General features: G+C 46.7%; 1 protein-coding gene and 1 non-coding gene across 3 annotated transcripts in view; one reads left to right on the top strand and one right to left on the bottom strand.

Moving 5' to 3' along the window:
- sema4gb (sema domain, immunoglobulin domain (Ig), transmembrane domain (TM) and short cytoplasmic domain, (semaphorin) 4Gb) overlaps window positions 1–22,319 on the bottom strand; it is a 173,563-nt gene that overhangs the window by 52,446 nt on the left and 98,798 nt on the right. For both annotated transcript variants that reach the window (XM_060842255.1, XM_060842256.1), the window contains exons 4-8: window positions 20,868–20,930; window positions 19,998–20,096; window positions 19,794–19,884; window positions 13,863–13,979; window positions 11,577–11,731 (exon numbers count right to left, since the gene is read on the bottom strand). In XM_060842255.1, coding sequence (XP_060698238.1) covers window positions 11,577–11,731; window positions 13,863–13,979; window positions 19,794–19,884; window positions 19,998–20,096; window positions 20,868–20,930 — 525 coding nt within the window. The remainder of the gene's footprint in view (window positions 1–11,576; window positions 11,732–13,862; window positions 13,980–19,793; window positions 19,885–19,997; window positions 20,097–20,867; window positions 20,931–22,319) is intronic.
- Window positions 12,060–12,142, top strand: trnal-cag (transfer RNA leucine (anticodon CAG)). Its single transcript has one exon. It is a non-coding gene; the product is annotated as a tRNA-Leu (tRNA).

Genomic DNA, 22,319 nt, shown 5'->3' with positions numbered 1-22,319 from the left:
CCTATAACCCTGCATTTCCCCATGGTTAACATTCCTGATGAAGGGTTTAGGCCCGAAACATTGGTTTTCCTGCTCCTCGGATGCTGCCTGACCTGCAGTGCTTTTCCAGCACCACTCTAATCTAGACTCTGATCTCCAGCATTTGCAGACCTCCCTTTCTCCTAGCTGATTATAACCTGACTGTGAAGCCAAGGATGCCCACCTTGAAGATGTTCTCCTCCTCCCTCTACAAAGATCTCAGTGAGTCTCTCACTGTACTCCCCCACTACCCCCCACCCAGGTCTTCTCCTCTGCCCTGAAGCAGACTCGCTACCACAGGCACATCTCCTTCCTCAGCGCCTGCATATGCAACCGATCTATCTCGCATGGACTCCAGACGCCATCACAGTTTGGTCCTGACCAGGACAACTGGTACCAACAGCAAATCGAAAGCCTCCAGAACGGGTTCTCCCCCCAGATCCACCGCTCCACGCTCACAACCATGCGCCGCCACCTACTGTCCCAGCAGTCAGTCCCAGCACAAGCCCATACTCTCCCTGTCCCAGCTCAGGGCCACACTCTCCCAGTACCAGCTCAGAGCCACACTCCCCCTGTCCCAGCTCAGGGCCACACTCTCCCTGTCCCAGCTCAGGGCCACACTCTCCCTGTCCCAGCTCAGGGCCACACTCTCCGTGTCCCAGCTCAGGGCCACACTCTCCCTGTCCCAGCTCAGGGCCACACTCTCCCTGTCCCAGCTCAGGGCCACACTCTCCGTGTCCCAGCTCAGGGCCACACTCCCCCTGTCCCAGCTCAGGGCCACACTCTCCCTGTCCCAGCTCAGGGCCACACTCTCCCTGTCCCAGCTCAGGGCCACACTCTCCCTGTCCCAGCTCAGGGCCACACTCTCCGTGTCCCAGCTCAGGGCCACACTCCCCCTGTCCCAGCTCAGGGCCACACTCTCCCTGTCCCAGCTCAGGGCCACACTCTCCCTGTCCCAGCTCAGGGCCACACTCTCCCTGTCCCAGCTCAGAGCCACACTCCCCCTGTCCCAGCTCAGGGCCATACTCTCCCTGTCCCAGCTCAGGACCACACTCTCCCAGTCCCAGCTCAGGGCCACACTCTCCCTGTCCCAGCTCAGGGCCACACTCTCCCAGTCCCAGCTCAGGGCCACACTCTCCCTGTCCCAGCTCAGGGCCACACTCTCCCTGTCCCAGCTCAGGGCCACACTCTCCCAGTCCCAGCTCAGGGCCACACTCTCCCAGACCTGCAAACATTCCTGATGAAGGTTTATGCCTGAAACGTCAACTCTCCTGCTCCTCGGATGCTGCCTGACCTGCTGTGCTTTTCCAGCACCACGCATCTCGACTCCAACCCACCCTGTCTCCAGTACTGACCAACAGAGACAGATCTGACAACAGGCCAGAATTAGACGACCCCAACAGGACAGCACGGTCTCTAAAGCTCCATGGATTGCTCCAGCTCATCTGAGGGAAAGTCTGACTGACTGAGGGAGTTCCTATTGAGAGCCAGCAGATGTGATGCATGATGGGAGAGACTTGACACCATGAATGAGGGGCAAATATAGAATAATATGTAAGGGAATGGGCTGCTCGTTATCTGACAGGAAACCACAGCCTTCCACAGGAGTGTGGGTCGATCACCACACAAGTACGTCCTTGTGTTACAGTAATTAGCCAGTCAAGTCAAATGAGGACACCCATAATTCTTCTCCACAAAATATTTGTGATAACGCTCAGACAGCCGCTGAGCAGCCCCACAATAGCATGTCATTCAGGGCACACTTGGGTCCCCTGGTTAATTTCCCTAACCCTCCCTGCCACCCAACACGTCACCAAGAACACTTGCTGTAGCATGGAGTGGAGCAGAATGTTCGTCTGAACCCAGGTCCCTATTGTAGCTGTCCAGAGCTGCCCATTTTCTTACTCCAGTTCTGGGGCATGGGCATCACTGGCTGGGCCTAGCATTTGTTGCCCGTCCCTAGTTGCCCCTTGAGAAGGTGGGGGTGAGCTACCTTCTTGAACCACTGCAGTCCATGTGCTGTAGGTAGACCCACAATGCCCTTACGGAGGGAATTCCAGGATTCTGACTCCAAGACACTGAAGGAACAATGATATATTTCCAAGTCAGGATGGTGAGAGGCTCAGAGGGGAACTTGCAGGGGGTGGTGTTTCCATGTATCTGCTGCTCTTGTCCTTCTAGATGGAAGTGGTCATGGGTTTGGAAGGTGCTGCCTGAGGATCATAGAAGAATCATAGAATCCCTACAGTGCGGAAACAGGCCCTTCAGCCCAACAAGTCCACACTAACCCCTCCAGAGAGTGACGCACCCAGACCCATTCCCTTACATATTATTCTATATCTACCCCTGACTCATGCACCTCATCTATGCATCCCTGAAAACTATGGGCAATTTAGCATTGCCAATTCACCCATACCTGCATATCTTTGGATTGTGGGAGGAAACCAGAGCACCCGAAGGTTATTTGGTGAATTTCTACAATGTACCTTGTAGATGGTACACACTGCTGCTACTGAGCGTTGGTGGTGGAGGAACTGGATGTTTGTGGATGTGGTACCAATCATAGGGCTTCTTTGTCCTGGGTGGTGTTAAGCTTCTTGAGTGTTGTTGGGGCTGCACCCATCCAGGCAATTCGGGAGTATTCTATCACACTCCGGACTTGTGCCGTGTAGATAGTGGACAGGCTTTTGAGGAGTCAGGAGGTGAGTTACTCACCGCAGTATTCCCAGCCTCTGACCTGCTCTTGTAGCCACTGCATTTATTTGGCAAGTCCAGTTGAGTTTCTGGTCAATGGTAACCCCCCAGGATGTTGATAGTGAGGGATGTGTCCAAAGAGTAGCCTGTTGGTCACTCCCGGTGAGTGGTGAGCTGTGCTCAGGATCTTCCCTGGCTGCGCCGTCAGGATTGGAAATTCAGGGAAGCATCAATTCTCCACTGTGCCAGTCTGAGACACCTTAAGGTTAGTGCTCCTCACTGTCCTGTAATGATCCAATTCACCAGCAGATTATACGCGTTGTCAGCTGAGGTAGTAGAGGCAGGCACGGTAGATTCCTTTAAGGTGCATGTGGACAGATGCATGTGTAGGTGGGAAGCAGAGGAATACAGATCCTTAGGAATTGGGCGATAGGTTTAGACAGTGGATCAGCTCAGGTGTGGAGGGCCGAAGGCTGTAAATTTTCTTTGTTCTTTGTTTTCTGTTCTTATACACACGGTCTGCAACAAATCCTGACTTTCATGTGGGCTTGGCTAACCAAAACATTATTTTAATGAATAATATAATTAAGATGACTAACATCAAAATTATTTCATAACCAGAATGAAGTAATGTTTAACATTTTTAAATGTTAGTATCTAAAGCCAACAGTAGATGGTGAGGCTAAAATGAGTGATTGGAATGTGGACGTTTGGAGTGAGTGCCTCTGACAGTCAGTGTCCTGCAAATCCTCATCCAAGGGGCAATTTGAATCATAGAATTATAGACTCCCTACAGGGCAGATAAAGGCCATTTGGCCCACTGTGTCTGCACCAGCCCGCTAAAGAGCAATCCACCCTGCCCACCTCATATTTCCCATGGCCAATCCACCTTCAGAATAATCAAAGATGTCCATGTGGAACTGGATGCACATATAGATCAAACCAGCTCCGAAAGGACACTGGTGATTCAGACGGCCTTGATTCTGATAGTTAACACACTGCATGGTTACTTTATTAATATAGATCTGTTTTCAGGCTAAAATGAAAATTCTCAGATGGCTTATGGAGGGATCAGACCTCCCTGTTTCTGCAACAGAATCACATCACAGCTGGACCCAAAACTTGTGGCTTCACACCATCCCTGCAGTTACAGAGTGAACAGATTCACCAACACCTGAGCTGAGATCAGAGAGTGAAGAGAATTGGACAATCACACTCTACCTCACTGTAGTTTGGAAGCTAATCTCAACCAAATTGAACACTAGTGTCAACCCAGAACAGGGAGAAAGTGAGGACTGCAGATGCTGGAGATCAGAGTCAAAGAGTGTGGCGCTGGAAAAGCACAGCAGGTCAGGCAACACCCGAGGAGCAGGAGAATCAACATTTTGAGCATAAGCCCTTCATCAGGAATGTTCATCATCTTCATTCCTGATGAAGAGTTTATGCTCGAAAAGTCAATTCTCCTGCCCCTCGGATACTGCCTGACTGACCGTGTTTTTCCAGCACCACACTTTTTGACTCAACCCAGAACCACCAAGTGCTACTGCTAAGTTTGTAGACTTTGAATTTTCATGACGACATTGTTGTAATTGCCATAACCTTGGTAGAACCCTTGGCTCTTGATGTGGGGTTTCGTACAGGTCTCCAAATCGCCAGAATGGTGCAAGTAGCTGTACATCAGGAGTGCCACCAGCACTGTGCAATTCCCCTGGTGGTTATCACATGCAGCTCCTGATGCCAAATATCTCATTGATGTTAAAGCATTGCCTCTAGAATTCTTATAGTGTGGAAATAGGCCACTGGGCCAACTGGGTAGATACTGACCCTCCGAAGAGGAGCCCACCCAGACCCAATCCACTATCAACTCCCTATAACTCCCATGGTTGACCTACACATCCCTGGCCACTTAGGGTGATTTCCCATGGCCAATCCACCCTAACCTGCACATCTTTGGCTTGTGGGAGGAAACCCACGCAGATACGGGGAGAATATGCAAACTCCACACAGACAGTCACCCGAGGGTGGGATTGAACCCAGGTCCCTGGCACTGTGAGGCAGTAGTGCCAACCACTGAGCCACCAAGGCACCCCTAAAAGGTGGGATTTTAACACTGGAATATAAAGAGAAAATGCTGGAGTACTTCAACAGGACAGGTGACATTGGTGGAGAGAGAAAAACTGCTGGTAATTACTTTTATACAGAACAGATATTTTACATAATGAGAGAAGCAGGGACACAGTTGCATGTCTTTGTCTAGATGAATGTGGAATGTTAACCCTGTTTCTCTCTCCACTGGGTCTGTCTGGCCTTCCATTTCAGATCTCTAGACTGTGCAGCATTTTATAAACAATGTCTGGTTCCTCTATCAGTTCTAATGGATTTTTCTGTGTTGTTTAGAAGTGGGCATGGGCTACAGTCAGTTCTGCTATAACACAGAAGTTCCGTTCTCATATAATCTTGTGTTATCAGAAAATCATGTATTAGCAGCACATTTAAACTGATGGGGCTGGAATCAAGCTATAACTAATAGACGCTTTAAACGTTTGCGCTATAGAAAGTGTCCCCAGTTCGTCAATCTCATTACAGTGAATTTGTGTTAATAAAACATGCTTTACAGCAGAACAGCCTGTATTTTACAATTCACTTCCCAAGTACAAAGCTGGAACTGCAGAATGCACTTCAAATATAATGATCGATGCAAATTAAAATCTGCAGATTTACACTTAAAAGGCAAGGTGGCAATCTAATCCCACACAAAGTAAACGTTTTTCTCTAAAGGGACTATACCTGTTTGTTGAAATTTTGCCTTGGCAAATTCATTTTAAAGACTCACTATGGTAACTATTCTAAGAACACAAAGATGGAAGTTGCTAGAAAAGCTTAGCACAGTCTGGCAGCTTCTGAGGAAGGGTCACTGGACCCAAAACATTATTTCTGATTTCTCTCCACATATGCTGCTGGACCTGCTGAGCTTCTGCAGTTTCTTTCTGTTTTTGACTAAGAACACGAAGTTAAGACGTGGAAGTGCCGGGATTGGACCAGGGTGGACAAGGCCAGAGGTCACATGACACCAGGTTATTGTCCAACCGGTTCATTTTAAATCACAAGCTTTTGGAACACAACCCCTTCATCAGGTAAAGTCTACGTCCTATGGTCCTGCCCCGCTAGCTACCTGATGAAGGAACAATGCTCTGAAAGCGTGTGATCTCAAATCAACCTGGTGGACTATCACCTGGTATTGTGTGAGTTCTGACAAAGTTAAGCAGGCCATTCAGTCCATTGAGTCTGCCCTGTGTTTGATAAAGATTTCTGGTTGATCAGACTGAGGCTTGAACTCCACTCTTCTGTCTGTCCTCAATAAACCATGACTCCCTTGTCTTTCAAAAATTGATTAACTCAGCCTTGAATGACTTCAATGACCCTGCATCAACTGTTTCCTAGGGGTCTACAAGCCACAGAATAGCAATCCCCTGAGAGACAAAGCAAAATTCTCCTCAACTCTGTCTTAGGTGTTATGGACCAGACCAAATCCCTCCAGGAGCTAGCTTAGACCCTGGCTTTTGGATTGGTCAGACTACCAGATTTGAAGCAAAATACACCTTATTCTTCCCCTATAGTTACAAAAAATAACAAAGGAAAGAGGAAATTGGAATAGCCTAACTCTATTGGAAAACTTAACAGAATAATTATTTAACTGCCAGATTGGAGCTGTTCCAAATTAGTAATGTCCCATAAGCACACCCTTGGCAAAGGCAAATTCAGCAAAACAGATTGTCTCACATGCAATTCTGGCAGCAGGAAGGGAACCCCTACTTTTCACTGTAATAGACAGAGGAATAGGAGCTTCCACATCCAGATTCAAGACCCCAGCAACTGCTGAAAGCTAAAACTGAAAATCCTGACCTTGTGGGAGCTTGGGCCCACTTACTCAGGCTGCTTGTATTGTTCCCATTTTTAAAGAAGACCAACTGTTTATTTTATGGGCTATCAATAGACAGATTAGTACCTCTGTCTTAAAACCTCTCTTAAAAAAATACTCAGGACAAAGCACACCTCTTTAAGCTGTAATATCATCACATAGGAGATGGTGCATTCAGTGCTTTGCTAAAGGGTTAACTGATTTCAAAGCTTAGACTTTATTTCATCTGTGAGTGTGCCATGATGGATTTTGGAAGGGCACTGTTCAGAGTAAAGTCTTTTTTTTATCAGATCCTGGTTTGTAAAACAAACCCAACACACACCATCCTCATTAGGGCGGCACGGTGGCTCAGTGGTTAGCCCTGCTGCCTCACAGCACCAGGGACGCGGCTTCAATTCCTGCCTCAGGCAACTGTCTGCGTGGGTTTCCTCCCATAGTCCAAAGATGTGCAGGTCAGGTGAATTGGCCATGATAAATTGCCTATTGTGTTAGGTGCATTAGTTAGGGGAATGGGTTACTCTTTGGAGGGTCGGTGTGGACTTGTTGGGCCGAAGGGCCTGTTTCCACACTGCAGGTAATCTAATCTAATCTCTTTTGTGAGAGATTCAGCCATGTGACAATTGTATTTCAAACATGTTTTCTTCAGAGTGACTTGTATCCCTGTATGCCCTTGGTAGAACTCTTGTCTCCATGACATTTAACAGCCAACAGACTGCAGTTGATTCTCAACATTTTTTAATATCAGACCCAGTTTTATTACACAGCGAATACTCTGCAAGGGACTGATCATGTACAAACCGGCAGTAATTCAATCCCCAGAAAAATCAGAAGAAATATGAGTTCCTGAGGAATGTATTCAATGAAACCATAAATTGCTTTTATTGAATTGATTGATGATGAAACATGTCAAACAATAAACTGCGCCACCATCACCAAGGTTAGATATAAGCCTGAGAACTACGGGTTAGAATATTAGCTCATGTTAATAGCTGCAGATGCTGGAAATCCAAAATCACAACAGAAAATGCTGGAAACGCTCAGCTGTGTCCAAGAAAGGGGAAACAGGGCTAACGTTTCAGATCTCTCAAAGCTTGCAGAAAGATCATCACCCTGAAACACTAAGAACAGTTAGAATGTAAGGAATCAGACCAGGAGTCACCCATCTGGGCTTACAGCCACTTCCGTGATTCATTCAGATCATGGATTAGCATCGGTACACCCAGCATTCCTGTCCTATCCTCATACCTAGTGATCCCAAACTATTGCTATTTTAACTGGAGTTGATCATTCTAAATGGATTTGGGCCTCCCTTAGTGGACAAGGCAATGTAATGTCGCAGAACCACATTGAGCACTCAGGTCTATTATGAACGATTTTTTTTGGCCAATGCAAGAATTATTTTAAAAATGTACCTGTGGGAAATTATTCATTTCATGACCTTTTCTTACAAATCACCTGTCTCGGTTTTATCATAGAATCCCTAGTGTGGAAGCAGGCCATTCAGCCCATACTGACCCTCTGAATAGCATCCTACACAAACACATCCTCCTATGTTAGCCCTGTAACCCTACACTTCCCATGGCCAATTCACCTGACCTGCACATCTTTGGACTGTGTGAGGAAACTGGAGCACCCAGAGGAAACCCACGCAGACACGGGGAGAATGTGCAAACTCCACACAGACAGTCGTCCAAGGCAGAAATCAAACTCAGATTCCTGATGCTGTGAGGCAGCAGTGCTAACCACTGAGTCGCCCTGTCTTAGGGCTGTCGTGTTTGTTGTTTAGAATGTTAGTTAGGAAAATAAGATTTCTGAGGGAGAGGCTGTCTAGCTCATCTCTTTGTAAAAAATGAGGTCTGCAGATGCTGGAGATCACAGCTGCAAATGTGTTGCTGGTCAAAGCACAGCAGGCCAGGCAGCATCTCAGGAATAGAGAATTCGACGTTTCGAGCATAAGCCCTTCATCAGGAAACTTTCCTGATGAAGGGCTTATGCTCAAAACGTCGAATTCTCTATTCCTGAGATGCTGCCTGGCCTGCTGCGCTTTGACCAGCAACACATTTGCAGCTAGCTCATCTCTTTGCCTTTCTGAAATATCTTTGCTGTGATTCTAGTCCGAACCCTGTATCACCTGGATGATTTCTGGAAAGAGCTGTGACTGCGAAGACCCCAGAAACAACTGCATGTGTCCAACGATCATTAGCTGAAAATGTGTTGCTGGTTAAAGCACAGCAGGTTAGGCAGCATCTCAGGAATAGGGAATTCGACATTTCGAGCATAAGCCAACATTCCTGATGAAGGGCTTATGCTCGAAACGTCGAATTCCCTATTCCTGAGATGCTGCCTAACCTGCTGTGCTTTAACCAGCAACACATTTTCAGCTGTGATCTCCAGCATCTGCAGACCTCATTTTTTACTCCAATGATCATTAAGAATGCCAGGCTGACAAACATCATATCCCTTCTTTCTAAGAACTAATTATTAGCTGTACTTTTCTCCAAATTTAAATTTTAAGAGAGAAATCAAATTGTCCCGTTATCTGGGGTATGTTTGTGTATATGTGTGTTTTTCAAGGATCACTGGACTCAAAGCATAACTCTGTTTTTCTCTCTAAAGATGCTGCTAGACCTATTGAGTTTCTTCAATACTTTCTGTTTTTGTTTCAGATTTCAAGCAACTTTGATTTATTTCATTTTATTAAAGAATTAAGCTCAAGGTTTGTACATACAAAATAGGGCACTGGTAAGATGGCCATCAAGCCCAGTGAAACGAATCCTTCCAGATAGAAACAGACCCCAGTCACCCACCTACTCTGCTTCTTATTCCTCAGCGATTAAGACTGAGAGGGTAGGAGCAGGAGTAAGCCATTTGGCCCTTCAGATCTGCTGCACCATTCTGAATGATCATGGCTGATCATCCAACTCAGTCCCTGGTCTCACTTTTTCTCCATAACGTTTAATTCCTTTAGTGTTTTAGAGGGATATGCTGGCAAATGGGGCGAGGTCAGATTGGGATGTCTGGTCAGCACGGACAGGTTGGAGCGAAGGGCCGGTTTCTGTGCTGTATGCCTCTATGACTCCAAAACTATATCTAGCTCCTTCTTAAAAACGTTCAATATTTTGCTCAACCGCACAGAGTTCCACAGGCTCACCACTCCCCGGATGGAGACATTTCTCCACATCCCAGTGGCCTTCCCCATTGCTAGCATTCCGCCTCCAGCTGTTAGATCTTACAAAGACTTTGGAGAGGGTGCAAAGAAGGTTTACCAGGATGCTGCCTGGACTGGAGGGCTTGTCTTATGAAGCGAGGTTGACTAAGCTCGGACTTTCCTCTCTGGAGAGGAGGAGGAAGAGAGGTGACCTGATCGAGGTATTCAAGGTAATGAAAGACAAGGATAGTTAATAGCCAGAGATGTTTACCCAGGGCAGGACTGACTGGCATGAAGGGTCATAGTTTTAAGATATTAGGAGGAAGGTATAAAGGAGAAATCAGAGGTAGGGTCTTTACACAGAGAGTTGTAAATGCATGGAATGCTTTGCCAGCTGGGGACATTTAAGCGACTGCTGGACATGCACATGGATAGCAGTGAGTTGAGGGGTGCGCAGGTTAAGTTACTATATTTTACATTAGGATTAAACCTCAGCACAACATCGTGGGCCAAAGGGCCTGTTCTGTGCTGTACTTTCTATGTTCTATGTTCTATTCCCCGGAGGGAGGACACATTGAGGGAAGTAAGGAATTACAAAGTGTGGAGAAACTGACGATTTAGGTTGGGAGGTGGTACAACTGAAATCTGACAAGATGGATGGAAGCAGGAAGCAGGGGAATGAAGGGGCCATCCTCTCTCTCCCCCCATAACAGGCCATACCTTCCTCTTTAGTGAGCTATTCTAATCTACTCCCTGACGGAGGGTTCTTACATAGCGATGCTCACACCAAGTGGCACAGCAAAACCTTTTGTGAACACCGAGAATTCCACCATCTTGCAAAATCCACATGAAAGCAATGATCCATGAACATTCCTTAGCCAGCAGGAAATACAGTAAACCCAATAACAGGCTGCACTTTATGATTGCTGGACGACAGTAAAACTAAGATAGGGATCAGTTTAGCTCACAAAAACAACAGCTGCTGGAGAAACTCAGCAGGTCTGGCAACAATCTGTGGACGGAGAAATAGAGCTTTCATTTTGAACCCAGTGACCCTTCTTCAATTTGGAGTTTCTCCAGCGATTTCTGGTTTTGTTTCAAATTTTCAGCATCTGCAGGTCTTTGGATTTTCTTTTTGGTCAGTTTAGCTCAGTTGGTTGGACTGCTGGTTTGTGATGCAGAGTCACCCCAATGACATGGGTTGAATTCTCACACCAGCGAGGGTTACCATGAAGGATTCTCTTCCTCAACCTCCCCCCGGTCGGAGGGGTGGTAACCCTCAGGTTAAATTCACCACCAGATATCTGGTTCTCTCTCTATCATGAGGGAGCAGTTTCATGGTCTGGTAACCCAGGATGAGTTTACTTTTTACCTGCAAGATATTCCTTGCACATTCAGGAACTTTTTTATCTTGCTTAATCAGTGAAATAAATTTGCTATTTAATGCTGCTACTTTGCAGTTCTGCCAATGGAAATAAACAGATAGGATTTCTGTTTCTCACCTGCATCCCACAACAATCTTCTGGCCTGTGCATTTTTGCACGCACACACACACACGGACACACACGGGACACAAACATGCATGCACACACACATATGTAAACACATGCACACGGACATGTACCCGTGCACACATACATACTCAGACATGCAGATCCACGCACACACATGCACACACACACAGGCACATGTGCACACATGCGCGCGCACTCATATATACACACCCACACACACACTCGCACACAGGCGCATACACACACGCGCGCGCGCGAGCACAGAGCTCTGAAGCCTTCTTACCTTACAGACACGAGCCACCCTTGTGACTTGCAGCTTCCCGTTAAACGCGTTCTCTTCGTTCAGTTTCTCCGTGAAAAAGAAATAAATCTTGTCGTCATCTCCCACAGAGCTGTTGACACTTTCCGTCACCAAGACCGAGTCGATAAAGGTTACATCTACAAAGGGGGACACAGCAATGAGTCAAACCCATCAAGGCCCTTTGTCCCGTCGATCCTATTCTAGCTCTCAATGGGATCTTGGCCCATCTTCTGTATTACTTCCATTTTCCTGCCCACTGCCTCTTGTTACCTGAGAGGCCAAATTCTGTCTGTCATGACCGTGAATGACTGCAAAACCATAGCAACCCACTGTGGAGGTACCCTGCTGGCGTGAGGAATAGTGTTATGATAACTCGCAGCAGCATTGCGATAAAAAACAAAGAAAAATACAAGTCAGACATTTGATTGTCTTTATAGAAACTGAAAAAAGCCTTTCAAACATGTAGTCAGAATGGCCGAGCGGTCTAAGGCACTGCATTCAGGTCGCAGTCTCCTCTGGAGGCGTGGGTTCGAATCCCACTCCTGGCATGTTAGCATTCCTGATGAAGGGCTCTGGCCTGAAATGTTGAATTTCCTGTTCCTTGGATGCTGCCTAACCAGCAACGCATCTACAGACCTCACTTTTTACTACTACATGACCATGAATGTGGCAAGGTAAGAGCTAGGAGAAGGAGGAGGCCATTCAGCCCCTCGGGCCAGCTCTGCCATTCAATACCATCATGACTGATCTCATCTAGGCCTCATCTCCACTTTTGTGCACACTCTCCGTAACCCCTCACCCCATCACTCATTAAAAACCTATCTATCTCCTCTTTAGATTTATAAGTATATTCATCAATAAAGCAGCCACAGCGCTGTGGGTGCAGAACTCCAGAGATTCATGAAAAGCTGACAAAAATAAAGGCATCCAAACCGAACACTCCACAATCTTTGAAAACATGCTGGGGAAGGAGTTGCTGCGGTTAACCCTTTCTCCCCCATCCAGGGGCTGACTGATCTCTTCTAAAGCATTCTGCTTTAACTTTCAGATCCTAGGGCCCTTAAACTTTGCACTCAACGTGACAACAGGAAAGTTTATCTTGTAAACATGGAGCAATTTAATTCCAACATTCTTTCTTGAATTGCGGTCATGACTGGCCCTTTCCCATCCTTCTCCATGTGTCCTACAGTGGCTTTCTGGACCACTCCACACAGCAGTTAAGAGTCAGTCCCATGTAGACCAGATCCTGGGAGGATGTCAGATTTTCTTCTCAAGTAAGTGAATGACCATTAGACAGATTGAGCCACCCTTTAGTCGTCGGAGATCTGAACGGCCATTCAGCCCCTCCAGCCTGTCCCACCATTCAATGAGATCTTGGCTGATTTGTGGCCTAACTCCATCGGCCTGCCTTTGGTCCACATCCCTTCATACTTAGATTAGATTAGACTTACAGTGTGGAAACAGGCCCTTCGGCCCAACAAGTCCACACCAACCCGCCGAAGCTCAACCCACCCATACCCCTACATTTACCCCTTACCTAACACTACGGGCAATTTAGCTTGGCCAATTCACCTGACCCGCACAGCTTTGTGACTGTGGGAGGAAACCGGAGCACCCGGAGGAAACCCACGCAGACACGGGGAGAACGTGCAAACTCCACACAGTCAGTCGCCTGAGTCGGGAATTGAACCCAGGTCTACAGGCGCTGTGAGGCAGCAGTGCTAACCACTGTGCCACCGTTTGCTTAACAATAATTTATCTCTCTCAGATTTAAAACTAACAACTGATCCAGCATCCACTGCCATTTAGGGAAGAGAGTTTCAAATATCTCCCACCCTTTGTGTGTAGAAGTGTTTCCGAACATCTCTCCTGAATGCTCTGGCCCTAATTCTCAGACTATGCTCCCGGTTCTAGAATCCCCCACCAGTAGAAATAGTTTATCTTTAGCGAGCTTTGAATAGATTGAACACTTTGACCAGATCGCCCCTTAACCTTCTGACTTCTAGAGAAAATACGCCCGGTTTGTATAATCTTCCCTCATTACTGAATCCCTGAAGTCTTTCTTGTAAACGTACACTGTAGTCCCTCCAAAGATAATCTATCCTCCCTAAGGTGTGGTTCCCCATCTTAACTCAAGTCTCCTTTTACAACAAAGGGGAGGAGGAGCTTGAGCGTTACCCTGGGGCTAACATTGAGAGCCATCAACTTCACTCCAGGACAGCTTGTCTCAGCCGGATTACAATTGAAGAAGTGAATTATTTTCCTTACCATTCAGTGAGTAAGGGAGGGAATCATCCATCTTGAGGGAACGCTTTTGAAAGTTCCTCTTTATGTCTGCCAATTTACCATGGAATCCATACAGCGTAGCAGTGTAGATGTTATTGTCTGTCAGGGGAGCAGATGATGGAGGTTGAGTCGTTCACCTGAAAAGTCTCTGCTACAAACTTAAAAGCAAATTCAGATGCGCACAACCACCCTCAAGAACAACAGCAATATTTTTGGCTTTCAGCGATATATGAGAGAAACTTCAGGGAGCTCTACACTGTTACTTCCATGAGGAGGTGATTGGCCTCTTCAAGATAATGATGAGAAATTGTGAAGACTTTCCAACCAAACTGGTTGCTAATCCAGGGACACAGTTATCTGCGGATGTTGACTAAGAATTAAAAAATAGGTGAAATGCAGCAGAGTCTTTCCATCTTTCATGGGTGACACTGACTAGGAGAAAGTGAGGACTGCAGATGCTGGGGAGTCAGAGTCTAAACGTGTGGCGCTGGAAAAGCACAGCAGGTCAGGCAGCATCCTAGGAGCAGGAGAGTCAACATTTCAGGCATGAGCCCTTCATCCCCTGCTTCTTGGATGCTGCCAGACCTGCTATGCTTTTCCAGCACCATGCGTTTTGACACCAGCTAGGCCAGTATTTATTGTACAGAGAGCAGTTAAGAATCAATCACGTTGCTCTGGGTCTGGAGTCACATGTAGGCCAGGCCAGGTAAGGACGGCAGATTTCCTTCCCTGAAGGACATTCATGAACCAGATGGGTTTTTACAACTGACAATCGACACCAGAAGGATGGTGTTTTTTTTTATTTGAACCCAGTTCTAAAGCATTAGTCTTGGGTTCTGGATTGCTGGCTCAGTGATGTTACAATTACATCACCATTGGACACGTTCCCTAAAGTGTAACAATGAACAAAAGAAGCCAAAAGCTGCAGATGCTATAAATCAGAAACAAAACCAGAAAGTGCTGGAGAAACTCAGCAGGTCTGGCAGCTTCCGTGGGGAAAGAAAATAGAGTCGATACTAAGCACTGGGTGCAAAACATTAACTCTACTTTGTCTCCACATATGCTGCCAGACCTACCGTGTTTCTCCAGCATTTTCTGTTTTTGTTCTTTAAGATGTTCCCTGCAGCAAACATTCTCAGAATCTCGAGATGGCTATGTTTCCCGAGGATCCCAATGGTGGCGAGTGGTTTAACAACAGTGTGTGTTGTTCTGCCAATTCAGAGGGCACTGACGGGGACCTCGAGTCACCCATAATCCTAAACCAGGAAAGGGCCAAAAATCCCAGTCCCTGAAGTGAGTCAGTAACACATTCACAGCAACGTATGTGAATTCAGCATCATGGCTCAGTGGTTAGCAGGGCTGCCTCATAGCACCAGGGAGCTAGGTTCGATTCCAGCCTCAGGCAACTGTCTCTGTGGACTTTGCACATTCTTCTCGTGTCTGTGTGGGTTTCCTCCGAGTGCTCCAGTTTCCTCCCACAGCCCACAGATGTGCAGCCTATGTGAATTGGCCATGCTAACTTGCCCATAGTGTTCAGGGATGTGTAGGTTAGGTGCATTAGTCAGGGGTAAGTGTAGAGTATTCGGGGAGGGGAATGGATCTGGGTGGGTTCCTCTTCAGAGGGTCAGTGTGGACTTGTTGGGCTGAAGGGCCACACTGTGGGGATTCTATGATTCAATTCAGCAACTTTTGAGATTGTTGTTCCTTACACCAGCCTGCAATGACCAGGTTTGTTGGAAATGCGATTTATACGTTGTCATAGTGGGGTCAGAGCTCAGAATGATCACTGGTCCAATCCACGACAGATATGTGATGAAACAATTCAAGGCACTCCTGGTGATAAATTAATAGTCTTGTCCTTTTCCTACAAGCCATTACCTTCCTCAGTCATTGAGTGACCAGTTTTTGAAGATCATTTAACAAAAAAGATTTCCATGCAAAAGGCTGCTTATTCAACATTTTGAATCAAAGCAAAATGCGGATGTTGGAAATGTGAAACAAGAGAGTGTTGGAGAAACTCAGCAAGCCTGGCAGAATGCTTGGAGGGAGAAACAGTTAACATTTCGAGTCCAGTGAGCCTTCATCAGAACTGTGAATTATTCGGGTTACAGAACACGCTGAACAATTGGACTGATTAGCAGTAAGTTCAACTTGTTTTCACATGCAGCTACAGTGAAGAAGGTTATCGCTGAGAGGTGACCTTGTTTCATTCAATGACTTCCCACATCTCGAGGTAGGCATGGCAGGTGCTCATACATTGGTTTCCATAGTTTGTGTTTTTTGGATAGGATCATGACACATTCCAGAGAATGAAGGACACCCTCTCTATCACCCAACATCACTTCTGCTTTTATCACCTGCACGGTCAAAGCCTTTGCAAATTCATGATTGAGTCTTAAAACAGCACCAGGAACAAATATCCCACAGCCACTAGCTACTACAGTGGGATATGATCCCAAAGTTTCTGGTTTGGAGACATAGGGACCGTCCATTGCAATGTAACCGTGCCTGATACATCAGCTTTATTTCAATCTCACTTAGGACAGCTCTGCCTCATGGTGTCATTGTTTGTCAGACACATCATGTAAGACCATAAGCCATCGGAGCAGAAATTAGGCCATTCAGCCCATCGAGTCTGCTCTGCCATTCAATCATGGCTGATAAGTTTGTCAACCCCATTTTCCCGCTTTCTCCCCATAACCTTTGATCCCCTTGATTATCTATCTCCATCTTAAATAGACTCAATGACCCGGCCTCCACAGCCTCCTGTGGCAGTGAATGCCATAGACTGCCCACTCTCTGGCTGATGATGTTTTTCCTTATCTCCATCTAAAGGGTTTTCCTTTTACTCTAAGGCTATACCCTCGGATCCTAGTCTCTCTTACCAATGGAAACAACTTCCTCACATCTACTCTGTAGCTTCCCATTCCCACTGCCCTGTGCTGACAATTCTTTGCTGGCTTCACCTTGTTTTACCTTCCACTCGGCTCTACCTGCACCCTGTCACTTGCTGAAAACCTATCCTATTTCTAACTCTTCTCAGTTCTGATGGAAGGTCATCCACCTGAAACACGAACTCTCTCTCTCTCTCTCTCTCCCTGTCTCCCCAGAGATGTTGCCTGACCTGCTCAGCATTTTGTCTCGGCATTCTGGTTTTGATTCCCAGCATCGGCTGTATTTGCACTGAGACTGGTTGGGTTGGCAAGTCGCCATCAGCCTACAGAATTCCCCATGGCTACACCCAAACGTTGGTGCCACTTCTTCCTGTAACGTAAATTGTTTTGAAACTTGGCATTCTTGCATGTGTCCAGATGACAAGCTTCAACGAGCTGTCTCCCTTTCCAGCAACGTTCAGGTTCACTATTACCATGGCGTAGGAGGAAGTAGATAATCACGGTTACAACAGCATTGAAATGACTAGACTTGATGAAACTGAACCAAAAGCTTTACTGAGGAATTGCAAACCACACAATCAAACAGTAGACTTTTAGCTAATTATCTATCCCCTCAGTGATTGAATTAGGGGTAATTTTCAAGCTCTATACTCCCTGCAGCAGGGAGTCTGCAGTTGGAAATACTTACCAGAAATTCAAGAAAGCAAAATATTGGAAACAGGTCAAAGGCAAGGAATAATGCAGCAAGTAACTCAGTTCCTGACTCTCCAAAGCCTGTCCACCATCTACAAGGCACAACTGTTTACCTATTACTTACTATCGATGCTCCTTAACTCTCTGATCTGCCTGTATTGCTCACAAGACAAAGCTTTTCACTGTACCTCGGTACACATGACAATAAATTCAATTCAAGTCCAGAGTGTGATGGAATACTCCCCACTTGCCTGGATGGGGGCAGCCCCAACAACACTCAGGAAGCTCAACACCATCCAGGGACAAAGTAGCCGCTTGATTAGCACCACATCCACAAACATCCACTCCCTCCACCACCGACGCTCAGTAGCAGCAGTGTGTACCGTTTACAAGATGCACTGCAGAAATTCATCAAAGATCCTCAGACAACACCTTCCAAACCCACAACCACTTCCATCCAGAAGGACAAGGGCAGCAGATATATGGGAATACCACCCCCTGTAAGTTCCCCTCCGAGTCCCTCACCATCCTGACTTGGAAATATATCATCATTCCTTCACTGTCTCTGGGTCAAAATCTTGGAATTTCCTCCCTAAGGACATTGTGGGTCTACCTACAGCACATGGACTGCAGCGGTTCAAGGAGGCAGCTCACCCTCACCTTCTCAAGGGGCAATTAGGGACAGGCAATAAATACTGCGCCCAGTCAGAAATACTCACATCTTATGAATGAATAAAAACAAACACTCATCATAGATTCATAGAATCAAATAGTTTGGAATCTAAACCTTCGATGCAACCAGCCTATGACAATTGTGTTCCCAAAATAAACTAATCCCACCTGCCTGCTCCTAGCCCACACCCTTCCAAATATTTCTTCTTCAGGAACTTATCCAAATGTCTTTTAAATGTTGTAACTGTACCCAGTGAAAAAAGTCCCAGGCTATCCATCCTCACCTTATAACTCAAATCTTTCATACCCAGCAGCATCCTGCTAAACCTTTCTGAACCCTCTCCAGATTAATCATATCCTTCCTATAACAGGGCGAGCAGAACGGGATACACTATTGCAAGAGGCCTCACCAACCTCCTGTACAATCTCAAAACAATGTCTAACTCCTGTACTCAATGGTCTGAACAATGAAAGCAAGCATGCTAGACACCTTCTTAACCCTGTTTCTATGTGACACAAACTTCAAATAATTATGTATCTGAACCCCAGGTCTCTCTGTTTGACAACAGTACCCAAGGCCTCACTTTTAATTGTGAAAGTCCAGCCCCTGCTTGTTTTACCAAAATATAACATTTCACATTTATCCAAATTAAACTCCATCTGCTACTCCTCAGCCTATCAACCCAATCAACCAAGATCTCTGTGTAATCTTAGATAACCTTCTTCATTGCCCACTATACAGTCAGTTCTGCTATAACACGATAGTTCTGTTTTCATGAGATCCCGTGTTATAAGAAAACTGCATAATAGCAGCAACCATTTAAATAAATGTGGCCGGAATTGCATTATAACCAATACACACTTTTAAAGTGTCCCCAGTTTGTTAATCGTGTTATAGCAAATTAGCGTTAACGAAATAAGTGTTACAGCAGGACAACCTGGACCTGCAATTGTGGTATCATCCACAACTTACTAACCATGCCTTCTATATGCGCATCTAAATAATTTACAGAAATGACAAACATGGTACATCAGTCAAAGGGAAATGGGTCTGGGTGGGTTACTCTTCGGTGGGTCGGTGTGGACTTGTTGGGCTGAAGGGCCTGTTTCCACACTGTAGGGAATCTAATCTAAAAAAAGATGACCCAGCACCGATTCCTGTGGAACACCGCTGGCCTCCAGTCTAAAAAACAACTCTCCACCATCACTCTCTGTCTCCGATCATAGAGCCCATTTTGTATTCAATTGACAAGTTCTCCCTGAATCCCACGTGATCTACCTTTACTAATCAGTCAGCCTTGTCAAAGTCCAAGTAAACAACGTGGCCTGGCTCTGGTCAAAATCTGGCAGCATTTGTGAAGAGAGAAACAAGAGTTCATGTTGTGACCTGTGACCTTTCACACAGAGGTTGGTTTCTCTCCTCACAGACACCAGCTGATCTGACGAGTCTTTCCAGCATTTTCAGTCATCATTAAAGATCTCCAGTATCTGCCCAACCCCAGATTCGAGAAACTCACTGTGATTTTCCTGAGCTTGAGCCCAGTTAGACAGACATTGCCTGGATGTCATGATTCCACAGAACCAGCCAGACAGAGATTTATCTGACCTCAATAACAAACATGTTTTATCAGAGCATCTGATGTTTACTCCTTACCTACAATGAGACCCGTGTATCCGACTGTGGGGTCATAAGGACATCTCTCTTTCCCCTCGAAGGTAGGTGACAATGCAAAATTCTCAATCTCCTTAATAGTGGGAGAGGGGAAAAATTAAGTCAAAATGATAAAGACATCTGCAAAAGATATGCAAAACAGGAGAACGGTTTTAATATCAATGCTGGCAACTCAGGAATACTTACAATATAAGCACAGTGGGGATGAAATGCATACGTCCCACAGGTATATAAATGAGTCCTATTGAATCTTTGCAGAAAGCGAACATAGTTAAAACAGTCAATCTGCAGAGAGAACACACAAGTTTACAACTGGGTCCTTTCACTTTAAATCTCCCAAACACTCAAGTCTATCAACAACAATAATTTGCACTTCACCGAAGGGATATCATATCAATAGAATTTGGTACCAAGCGATATATCAGGCACACTGACCCACAATGACTCATGAGCAGCACGGTGGCTCAGGGTTAGTGCTGCTGCCTCACAGCACCAAGGATCTGGGTTCAATTCCAGCCTTGAGCCACTGACTGTGTGGAGTTTGCACATTCTCCCCTCGTATCTGCAGGTTTCCTCCAGGTGCTCCAGTTTCCTCCCACAGTCTGAAGATATGCAGGTCAGGGTGGACTGGCCATGTGAAGTGGGGTGGATCTGGGTAGGATGTTCTCCTTGGGAGGGTTGGTGTGGACTCAAGGGGCTGAATGGCCTACTTCCCCACTGTAGAGGTTCTATAATCCCACTCAGACAACTCACAGTCCACACTTTAAAGGTGGAAAGAATTCCAAGGTCTCGGACCTGTTGCTTGAAGACGTGGCTATCAACAGTGGGGGAGGTGAGGATGGAATTGGAGGAGCATAATTATAGAGAAAGAGGTGGAAGCTTTAAGAGGTAGGGAGGAGATGCAGAAAATGGAGAAATAAGCAAACAAAATCTAAAAGTTTTCAAGTCGGAGTGAAGTAGAGCTGGTGTAGAGCGGCGAGTGCAGGAACAATGAGTTCATGGGACTCTGAGTGAGTTAGTGCACGGGTTTGGATCAGGTCGGTCCATCGCCCATACCTCAGTAAAACCTCGCTTCTCCAGGCAATCCCTTCGTTTGGCTGGCAGCACTTCCCAGTTCATCTGTTAACCAAACAAGAGTTTGAATGAACATTCAGACCTTGTGCATAAATAAATAAAAGACAGCAGGTGAGAGGCTGAGCTGGTGCAGGGGCAGGGATGGAGTTGAGCCCCGTTCTTCATCACCACCTCGGGGCGGGGGAGCTGCGGACCACGTGGGGAGCTCCAGGATTTGGGCAATTCCCTGCTCACCAATGTCAAAGAGCTGCATTGACAAGGAGAGGAGCTCCTGTGGTGTTTGTGTGGAGAGGGGCCTGTCCAGTGAATGGATTCACACTGACCCACAGGTGAATGGAACTATAAATGCACCCAGCTGCAAATGTGTTGCTGGTCAAAGCACAGCAGGCCAGGCAGCATCTCAGGAATAGAGAATTCGACGTTTCGAGCATAAGCCCTTCATCAGGATGATCACCATTCCTGATGAAGGGCTTATGCTCGAAACGCCGAATTCTCTATTCCTGAGATGCTGCCTGGCCTGCTGTGCTTTGACCAGCAACACATTTGCAGCTGTGATCTCCAGCATCTGCAGACCTCATTTTTTACTATAAATGCACCCATCCCACTGCCTGGTCCAACAAGGAGGTGGGGTGGGGGGAAATGTGGGCCAAAGACCAGTCTTCCTCTGAGCCAGTGGGAGTCAGAGTGGAGGAAGTCGTGGCATTTGACCTTCCTGACCTTACGTGAAAGTGACCTTGTCTCTCCCAATGCCGCCAAACTCCAGTCCAGCCCAAACTCCGACCTGTTTCCCACACTTGGGTTTTCCCCAGCAATGTTTCTATACCAGGGTGACAGCCGCGTGATATCCCACCAAATCATTCAGCCCAAGAGCCAACTGATGTTCCGGGGACGGGGACGGTGGGGGGGGGTTGGAATTGGTGGAATTTGAGAAGAAGAGAAATCCAGTGTTGAGAGTAGCTCGCTGACCATGAAAGCTTTGCTGCTAGTCATGAAAAGAAAACCCCATCTGGTTCACAAATGTCCTCTCGGGAAAGGAGGCTTACCCTGCCTGGCCTACACGTGACTCCAGACAGACAGTGATGGGCGAGAAATGCTGCCCAAGTCACTGCACTGAATTAAAAATAACATCTGTTTATCCTCCCCACGTAAAACAGAGGTCCCAGGACTCAATCTGAGCAGCAGGTAGCACCTCTCACTAGGTAACCCACCTCCCCCCCCCCCCCGCCCCCCCCCTCCCCCCCCACCTCCCACCCCCGGTGACTCTCTGCTGTGGTTTCTCCTCTTGCTTTCCCCACCCGACCACCCCCCCCCCCCCATTCCCCATCGCCTGTTGGCTACCTCAGGCCCATCGCGGGGGTCAGCTGCTCCGCGTATCAGACTGGTCCTGAACACCTGCAGCCCCTCCCAGTGCCTGAAACCCTCCCACTCACACTG

This window comes from Hemiscyllium ocellatum, chromosome 22 (assembly GCF_020745735.1).
Source record: "Hemiscyllium ocellatum isolate sHemOce1 chromosome 22, sHemOce1.pat.X.cur, whole genome shotgun sequence".
Taxonomy (NCBI): domain Eukaryota; kingdom Metazoa; phylum Chordata; class Chondrichthyes; order Orectolobiformes; family Hemiscylliidae; genus Hemiscyllium; species Hemiscyllium ocellatum.
This window is presented reverse-complemented; position numbering and strand designations above follow the sequence as displayed.